At 42.3% G+C, this 10211-nt stretch overlaps 1 protein-coding gene across 1 annotated transcript; it reads right to left on the reverse strand.

Moving 5' to 3' along the window:
• Positions 1–942: 942 nt before the first annotated feature.
• LOC141068149 (uncharacterized) lies at positions 943–2963 on the reverse strand. Its single transcript, XM_073558277.1, has one exon. It carries the CDS (start codon positions 2944–2946, stop codon positions 1453–1455), a length of 1494 nt encoding a protein of 497 aa, XP_073414378.1. The 5' UTR covers positions 2947–2963; the 3' UTR covers positions 943–1452.
• Between the last annotated feature and the right edge of the window lie 7248 nt (positions 2964–10211).

The following is a 10211-nucleotide window of genomic DNA, read 5'->3' on the forward strand; positions in this document are numbered from 1 at the left end:
GTTATGCCGTATGCTGGAATCCACACAGCGTCATGCGTGGAAGAAGGCAGAACAGACGGTATTTGAGGAAGGGACTTTAATTATTATCACATTCACGGTTTCAAGCGTGTAAAAACTTTGTTCATGTTTTATTTATGGTGAAGTGTGTCCTAGATATCCAGGGCCTGTGACGTGGTCTCTTGCGTCGGCTGGAACACATCGGGAGGATATTTCGGAGCTGTCTTGTGTTAGATTTGTGAGGTGCGGCCACATTTTTCTCTCTGTTTGGGTTATTAGAAGCTGTTCTGGTTTAGTTCGAGGTGTTTGAATACTGTTAAAACTAGCTTTGACGTGAGACATGCCAGGGATCGTCTTTCCTGTTTGATCCCCCGATTCCTACCTCCTGCGGGGTCACAGCCCCATTTATCCTCATCACAGAGACCGCATCAAGGGATTTTTGTTTTAGTATTTTTTTTCTAAATTCTCCTAAATTTAGTCTCTAATGAGTAAAGCTGCCCATATATAGGAAGATTTACCCCCAGCTGCACATGATATATCTGCAGGGGAAGTTATTCCTAAATGTGTCTACATTGCTTCTCATGTAAAATAAAAGGACCATAAAATGCCAACAAATACTGCCAGAGAGTGCTTAAATAAGAGTGCCATATAGTAACACAAAGGGCCATACAGTGACCACAAAATGCTGCTTCAACTATCTACATAATAGTGCCATACAGTGCCCCAAAAATACTGCCATTGAGTGCTTACATGAAAGTGCCACATGGTGATCACCTAGTGCTACACTGTGAGCGCATAATGCTTGTTTTGTGTGTCTATACTGTCGGGATCCCTCAGATACTTCTTTCATCTGAAGGACCGATGTTCTTGGGTGTAGGGCACCATATGTCTCTAATTGATTGCCCCGTCGAGAAGAATTACACAGACACAAGCTGTATGATACAACTCGGGATGCCTGCTGAGCGCCTCTGCCCCCTCAGTCAAGCTTTCCCCTTTTATGATAAGGAATTTAGATATTTACAGACATGCGCAATAAAGAAAAGAAAAATAGTTACACAACTTGTTCTTCTACAACAGCTTTGCCATGTAAGCAGGAAATATTTGACCTTGGTTCACAAGGGAAAATGGCTGAGTCATATCCCTGAAGAAAAAATAATGTCCAGCAGATTTTATTTAACTCATTCAGTTCTTATCATTCCCCCCTTTGACATCTTCATTTTCCACAATCTGGAACACTGGATCCTGCAACAACAGCGTATAGTGGCTCGTTCACCAGGTACTATCCCAGGCCGACGGGTTGCCCAAGGGAGACAGGTCTTCTACCTTCTCCATCCCCCAGATACTGAAGCCACGTCCATCATTGCAAGAGTACGCTCCTTCATGCCAGAAATGAGATGTCAACCTAGGACTCAAAGGAATAATAGTTAAATTCTTGTTGTTTACAGTCAAACTTCCTTATCTATTTCTACATCTTTTCCTGCATACAGAGATACACCAAAAAACAAGTTTCAATAGCACATATATTATAAGGAGACAAACGGCAATACGTAATAAACTTAGTATAATCCCAGCTATCCAGCCTCCAATACCCTTAAACCAATTAGCTGGATTAAGAAAGGAGAAGGTATCTGACCACCAACTATCTTTAGTACGATCATTGTCTTTATCATACTGATCTCTAAGTCTTTGAACATCCTCTATTTTTAATCTTAACTTTAAAGTACTGTTGGGATCTATATAATGACAGCAAGCGGGTCCGATGACCTGACACATACCACCTTGCGCTGCCGTTAAATAATCTAGTACTATAGTATGTTGATTAGTGACTATAATAAGCTGATTTTGGACAGCAACAGTGGTGTTCAGTATATCCAGTATATCCCAGATTTGATCATCCAAATAATCTGTAGCCCTAACCAATTTATCCCACATTTGAGTAATCATAGGATAAATAAAAATAGAGCTGACAATTTTATTGGCCACACTCATCTGCACTATATGTGGTCTCCCAGAGAGGCGAGGTGTATTGTCAGCGGCTCTTTTGTACAACGTGTGTTTAGGTATGCTCTGAGTATTCAACTGGTCATTCGGAATAACAAAGGTAGCTGGAGTCAAACGACCCAGAGTACAAGCACCCTTTACCCCTACTGGCAACCATTTATATGCATTGTCTCCACATACCCAGAACATGTCACTAGGTAAGTCCCATAGGGCTGAATGTTGTAATACCAGTCTATGCACTAAATCGATGAATGCAGATGCATTCTGGAGCATGCACCAAGGTGGAGATTGTCCTAAGGGACTACAATAACCTGCATCAGGATTTCCACAAGGGGAGGTTCCCTTCTTATATTCCGAGGACTCATTACAAGGCATATTACCGGGAACTTCAATACAAGTTTCGTTAGTGCCCTGGGGAAATAAATTGGAATATTCCCATGACATATTATGTAACCTTCTCTCTAGCAGCATTGGTTTGAAGGCATCAGTAGAGTGAGAAGTTACATTAAAACTAACTTGTAGACCATATGTTGGAACTTGCCCCAGGTAGGTTAACCGAGTTCTATTCCTGGGTACCCAAACCCCTCCTTTATATGCCAAATATTGAAGGTGTGTACTACTTCCTGAAAGGTTACCCTGCCACCAAGGGTATCCTACCCATCCCACAATGGGTATACCAACAGTCATATTCCATAACTTCACATTATTTGTGGCATTATTAGCAAGTGTATCAGAACAATTAGTCCAGGCAAATAACTCTTCAGGTGGAACAGGAATAACCAGAAACGGAATACTTGTGGCTGATACTGGTGAATACGTGCAGATCCAGCAATCTGCTGGAGACTGAGTGTCATTTGACCAGTCTTTCAGTAATTTTACATGATGTTGTATAAACTTATTATTCAAGGACATTGGAGAATTTAAACTGTCCCACGCAGCTACTATCATTAATATAGACAATGCAGAAAAACCAAACCAAAGCATTATGCACTCTTAGGCTACTTTCACACATCAGTTTTTTGCCGTCAGGCAGGATCCGGCTATTTTTAGAAAAAACGGATCCGGCATAAATTTTGGAGAACTGTAGAAACGGATCCGTTTTTTTGCTGGATCCGTCTCTGTTCCTGGGGGCTGGCCAATTGGATCTGAGCATGCGCAGACTTAAAAAAAACGGATCCGGTGGCTGGATCCGTCTTTTTCTGGATCCGGCGCATTCCGGCGCCCATAGACTTTCATTGTAGCAAAAAGCTGGAAGCGCCGGATCCGGCGCTTCCGGCTTTTTCGCCGGAGACAAAAAACGTTACAGTAGCCGTTTTTTCCAGACGCCGGAATGAGACAAGTTGCCGGATCCGGCAAAAAACGGATGAAACGCAATGCCATCCGGCACGATCCGGCGCTAATGCAAGTCAATGGGGAAAAACTGGATCCGGCATTGCATTTTGCAGGATCCGGTTTTACCAAAAAAAGCCGGATCGCGCCTGAAGGCAAAAAACTGATGTGTGAAAGAGGCCTTATGTATTGCTAACTCCTGTGGCTAGTTTGCAATGTGATGCGTGGATCCAGGTTGGTCGTCCTTCCAACTTAACAGAAGTAGGCGTTGTTAGGAGTACTTGGTAAGGTCCTTGGTATCGGGGTTCAAGCGTTTTTCTGGAGTGTTTCTTGACATATACGTAATCACCGGGTTGCAAGCAGTGAGTTCCTTCCACACTGTCTGGATCTGGAATGGAAGAGAAGACTAGAGAATGCATTTGAGTTAAATGCTTTTGCAACTGGATCACATAATTCGTCAAATTATCCACATTAAGTGTTAAGACCTGTGGGTAGTACAACCCTGTGTTTGGTGGTCTTCCAAACAATATCTCGAAGGGTGACAGTTTAGTTTTCCCCGTAGGTGTGTATCTTACTGAGAATAATGCTAATGGGAGACACTCTGGCCATGGTCTACGGGTCTGTTCCATGGTTTTCTGTATTTTCAATTTCAGTGTCCCGTTCATTCTTTCTACCTTCCCTGAACTCTGTGGGTGGTAGGGTGTATGGAACGCCTGTTCTACACCTATCATTTGCATTACATTTTGCATTACCTCAGCAGTAAAGTGTGTACCTCTGTCTGATTCGATTGTTTCAGGTACACCGAATCGTGGTACTAGTTCCATCACTAGTCTCTTTGCAGTGGCTCGAGCTGTGGCCGTTTTCACTGGATAGGCTTCTGGCCATCCGGAGAACATGTCAACACACACCAGAACATACTCATACGGCCCACTTCTGGGGAGTAGAATGTAGTCGATTTGCAGTCTCTGGAAAGGATATAACGGCCTAGGACTGTGTTTCCGTGGAGTCTTCACCACTTGTCCAGGATTGTGTGCTAGGCATATGGGACAGGTGGTACAGTGTAGCTGCGCCACCTTCCCAAACCCGGGAGCAATCCAATCGTTCGTGACTAGGCGTGTCATTCCATTGGCGGACATGTGAGTTGGAAGATGAACTGCTTCTGCCATCCTTGGGTACAAAACCCTAGGCAGGCAGTACTTCTGATCTTTCTTCCATATTCCGTTCGTTCTTTCGGCACCCATCTTCTCCCAAGTTTCCTTGTCCGTCTGGGCGGAATCTTCTTGGAACTTTTGTAAGTCTGTAAACAATCCTGATGCATCTTGGTGCACTATGTTTACCTTTTCTGGAGTCCCCAAGGCAGCTTGTTTCGCCGCCCGGTCTGCTTTTTCGTTGCCTTTTGCTTCCATGTTGTCCTTTCTGGTGTGTGCTGGCACCCTCATAACGGCCACCCCCTGTGTCTGGGCCACATTCTCGAGGTTTTCTCTGATCAGTGTGGCATGTTTTATGGGTGTTCCTGCTGCTGTCATGAAACCCCTTGTGCGCCACAAAACCCCAAAATCATGTACTATCCCAAAGGCATATCTTGAGTCAGTGTAGATATTTGCTGTTTTTCCTTTGGAAAATTTTAATGCCTCATTCAGAGCTGTTAGTTCAGCTTCTTGTACAGACATATGGGGTGGAAGTGCCTTTGCTACAATAATCACATGTGGTGACACCACAGCATATCCTGTATGGAATTTTCCACTCTCATTGGCATATCTGCTGCCATCCACAAAAAGTACAAAGTCTGGATTTGACAATGGTGTGTCAGTGACATTGGGCAAGCCAATAACTTCTTGCTGCATCAGTTCTATGCAATCATGTTCAACCTCGTATGAAGGCTCAAAAGAAAGCGATAATGTGTTCTCATCTACATCCCCCCCTTCAGAATCTGCAATTGGCAACAATGTAGCCAGATTCAGATTCTGAGTTTTGGTAAACGTAACATTAGGAGGCATAAGCAAGGCACATTGCAATCTGAGTTGTCTTGCCATAGAAATATGTTTAGAAGAAACCTGATTCAGGATACCGTATATATCATGTGTGGTACAAACAGTTAGTGGATTGTCCAATACGATATCAGAAACTTTGTCAAGTAGTAATGCAATTGCAGAGACTGCTCTAACACAGAATGGTGTTCCCTGTGCTACAGAGTCTAATTTGGCAGAATAGTATGCAAGAGGTCTATTCTTTTTGTCATGTTTCTGTGTCAAAATGCCAGTAGCATGCCCTCTGATTTCAGCGGCCATTAGTTGAAAAGGTATATCATAGTTAGGTATACCTAATGCTGGGGCTGACACTATGGCCTTCTTTAGGTACTGAAATGAGGTCCGTGCAATATCAGTCAATTGGAAAGGTGTTGTGTTGATGCAATCATACAGTGGCTGCATGTGTTCACTAGCATGTATGACCCATTGGCGGCAAGAAGAAACTAAACCCAAAAAGGCTCTCAGCTGTTTGTGAGTTGTCGGTTCTTTTATCTGGGTGACAATTGTGATTCTGTCATTAGTTAAGTGTCAGGTACCATGTGATAGGCAATGTCCTAAGAATACGACTTTTTGTTGACAAAACTGTAATTTCTCTCTGTTGACCTTACATCCGTTATCTGATAAAAACATCAGTAGTGAAAGTGTATGGATTCTACATTTAGCCTCATCAGGTGCACAAAGCAACAGGTCATCCACATATTGTAAGAGCACAACATCAGGTGGATGTGGCCAGCCGGCCAACACAGACTGCAATGCCTGCGTGTACAGTGTGGGTGAATGCTGCATGCCCTGTGGCAGTCTGGTCCAGGCATATTGTTTGCCCTTAAATGTAAAAGCGAACAGATGCCAACAGCTTTTGTGGAGGGGCACTGAGAAAAATGCGTTTGACAAATCAATCACTGAAAAACATTTCGATTGACTAGGGATTTTTGCCAATAGCGTGTGTGGGTTAGGTACTACTGGTGTCAAAGGAACAAGGATTTTATTTATTTCTCTCAGATCATGTACCATGCGGTATTTTGGGGCATCACTTGGTCCTCCTTTCTTTTTGACAGGAAACAATGGCGTATTAGCTTGTGATTTAATTGACACCAATGCTCCATTGCTTACAAGATCAGTGACTTGTGCCTCAATGGCAGCCTCTTGTTGGGCACTAATGGGATACTGCCGCAGCTGAGGCAACCTTGTATCCATAGGCACCTCTACCACAACTGGGGATACGGGAAGGAAGCCAATATCCGCATTCCCTTTTGCCCATAAGGTATCAGGTAATTTGTCTAGGGCTGGGTCCCATGGTTGTGATGTGGTGTCATCAGGACCTTGTGACTCGAGAGCTTGAATTATCATGCAAGCCTCAAGAGTGTCCTCGTCCCCATCTGGGATAGTAAGGTGTACTGTACTATCTTCAGCAAATTTGATATCTGCCTGTAGTTTCTTTAGTACATCTACTCCCAATAAGCAAATTGGTGCTCTTTTGACAAATAAAAACTTATTCTTATCAATACATTAGTACCATACTAACTAATAATCTAATAGTATCTATATAGCAGTGTAAAACAGGTGTTACATAATGCTGACAGCCAGTTACTGTAAAATAGTGCCATACAGAGACCACAAAATAGTGCCAAACACTAGACATAAGACAGTACCAAAGAATCATCATATTATACTGCGAAAATGGGTCTATATAATAGTGTTATACAGTGGCATAACACCACACAATACTGATAAACAGTACCCACAAAATAAAAACATACAGTGCCCATAAAATGCGAGCTCATAGTACCTACATAACAATGTTATTGATTAATAATGCTTCAATACAATGTCTGCTTAACAGTTCCATACATAACCTACATACTACAGCCAGGCAGGAAAGTGTGCTATGAAGTCAGATAAATAGTTTCTTTTATTAAATATAAAAATAGACAACAAAAACTGAACAATGCAGAGTTACCCTATGGCGGACCACAACAAGCAAGTATATACAAGAGATAATATAACAGTAAATTTAGTAATAAATATTGCAATGTCTATAAAGACAGTATACTATTTTAAGTCCATAACTGCCCTTAAATCAAGTGATGAAAGATTAGGATAGGTGCTGTGTGGCCCAGGTGCCCCAATGCACTTTTCACCCTAGCTTTGACGCGCCCCTGGGAGACGCTACGGTGAATCGTAAGTTAGGGCACGGCAGAGAAAAATTAATGAAAGATTGCAATGCAGGATTATCCGGATTGTGGATAAGCAGCCCCAATCAAGGTCCAAAGAAATTCAAGTTGTACTGCAGGCCAGGGTGCATCAGTGTCAGCGCAAACTATTTGAATGAAATTAAATGCTAAGGCTGCTGACACACAGACATAAAGCTAGACAGCAAAGCCAAAATCCTTCTTTGGGAAAACATCTTGTGGACAGATGAGATGGAGATAGAGCTCTTTGGTAAACCACATCATTCTACTGTTTACTGCAAATAAAGAGAAGCAAAGAAAAAAACACAGTACCTACAGTCAAATAGGGTGGAGGTTCAAAGATGTTTTGGGTTTATTTTGCTGCCTCTGGCACTGGGTGCCATGACTGTGTACAAGGCATCATGAAATCTGAACATTACCAACAAATTTTGGGTCACAATATAGTGTCCAGTGTCAGGAATCTGGGTTTACCTCCGAGGTCATAGGTCTTCCAGCAGAACAATGCTTCAAGAAGCACCCAGAAAGGGATGGAAACAAAGTGTTGGAGAGTTCTGAAGTGGTCAGCAATGAGTCCAGATCTAAATCCCATTGAACACCCGTGGAAAGATCTTAAAATTGCTGTTTGAAGAAGGCACCTTCACATATGAGAGACCTGGAGCAGTTTGCAAAAGAAGAGTGCTTTATCTTTATTTTTCCTGTAATGTAGTTGACTTTGCTGCTAATTTTTATGGCATTTTTAGCTCTACCTCACACTAATTGCTTTTTCTTTCTTTTTATTTCACAGGTCACGTATTCGGACCACTGTGGTGCCCTTATCCACTATATATGGGATTTATCTGGGCGTTCACACAATATATATACACTAATATATATATATATATATATATATATACACACACACACACACAGTGTGTCCGTAAGGTCATGGTGCACTTGTGACCAGTCACATATCAGTGTCATGGCCACCACGATCCCTGATCTGACGCCCTTAGGCTAGTTACACACTAGCGTTTTTGAGGCGCAGCGGACGCTCGTCGTGAAGCTCCACCCCCTGCCGCACCTCCTCCTGTCAGCTCCGCCTATGGGCGCTTGACGCTGCATGCGACCTGCGTACCCTATCTTTAGCATTGGGTACGCAGGCCGTGCGCAGGTATGCTTTTGCCAGCACATGCGTCCTTTTGACGGTGTGCTGGCCACACCAAAATGCAACGCGATACATTTGGCGCAGGTTGGTGCACCATCAAAAGGATGCATGAGCCGGCAAAAGCATACCTGCGCACAGCCTGCGTACCCAATGCTAAAGATAGGGTACGCAGGTCGCATGCAGCACCATGCGCCCATAGGCGGAGCTGACCGGAGGAGTCGCGGCAGGGGGCGGAGCTTCACTGCGAGCGTCCGCTGCACCTCAAAACACTAGTGTGAAACTAGCCTTAGACTTTTACTTTTGGGGTTATGTGAAGCAACATGTGTACATTGAATGTATCAACGACATTAATCATTTGAAACAGAGAATCACAGACGTTATTCACACTGTTACACCAGCCGTCCTTACTCGTGTGTCACAAGAACTTCACTATCCTCTGGATGTGTGTAGGGCATCAAATGGAGCCCACATTGAACTGCACTGAATAGGTATGAAACTGGGAGAGTTTTTCTTTTATTTGGAACAGATTTCATACTTGTATTGTTTTTTGTTACTTTCCAGTGGCACCATGACTTTACGGACATACTGTGTATATATATACACACACATATACAGTCATATGTAAAAGTTTGGGCACCCCTATTAATGTTAACCTTTTTTCTTTATAACAATTTTGGTTTTTGCAACAGTGACACCATCTGCAGCAAGATGATGCTGCAGGTCTTTGGAGGTGGTCTGTGGATTATCCTTGACTGTTCTCACCATTCTTCTTCTCTGCCTTTCTGATATTTTTCTTGGCCTGCCACTTCTGGGCTTAACAAGAACTGTACCTGTGTTCTTCCATTTCCTTACTTTGTTCCTCACAGTGGAAACTGACAGGTTAAATCTCTGAGACAACTTTTTGTATCCTTCCCCTGAAAAGCTATGTTTAATAATCTTTGTTTTCAGATCATTTGAGAGTTGTTTTGAGGAGCCCATGATGCCACTCTTCATAGGAGAATCAAATAGGAGAACTACTTGCAAGTGGCCACTTTAAATACCTTTTCTCATGATTTGATACACCTGGCTATGAAGTTCAAAGCTCAATGAGGTTAGAAAACCAATTTAGTGCTTCAGGAAGTCAGTAAAAAGTAGTTAGGAGTGTTCAAATCAAGAAAATGATAAGGGTGCCCATACTTTTGCACCGGTCAAATTTTGTTTAAATGCAGATTGCACATTTTCTGTTAGTACAATAAACCTCATTTGAATCCAGAAATATAACTGAGTCCATCAGTTATTAGATATATGAAACTGAAATAGCTGTTGCAAAAACCAAAATTGTTATAAAGAAAAAAGGTTAACATTAATAGGGGTGCCCAAACTTTTACATATGACTGTATATATATATATATATATATATATATATATACACACACACACATACACACACACACATATATATATATATCTATATATATATGTATACACAGTATATATATAAATAATTTATAAGCTTACTGTTATGCATTCTATGCAAGTTGTTCT

The sequence above is a fragment of the Dendrobates tinctorius genome, unplaced genomic scaffold, assembly GCF_039654945.1.
Source record: "Dendrobates tinctorius isolate UK_male_01 unplaced genomic scaffold, ASM3965494v1 ptg000013l, whole genome shotgun sequence".
NCBI classification, from domain to species: Eukaryota; Metazoa; Chordata; class Amphibia; order Anura; family Dendrobatidae; genus Dendrobates; species Dendrobates tinctorius.

Bases quoted from the DNA above. Each gene is read 5' to 3' on its own strand.
- LOC141068149 (XM_073558277.1), bottom strand. From the start codon at position 2,946: ATGATAGTAGCTGCGTGGGACAGTTTAAATTCTCCAATGTCCTTGAAT.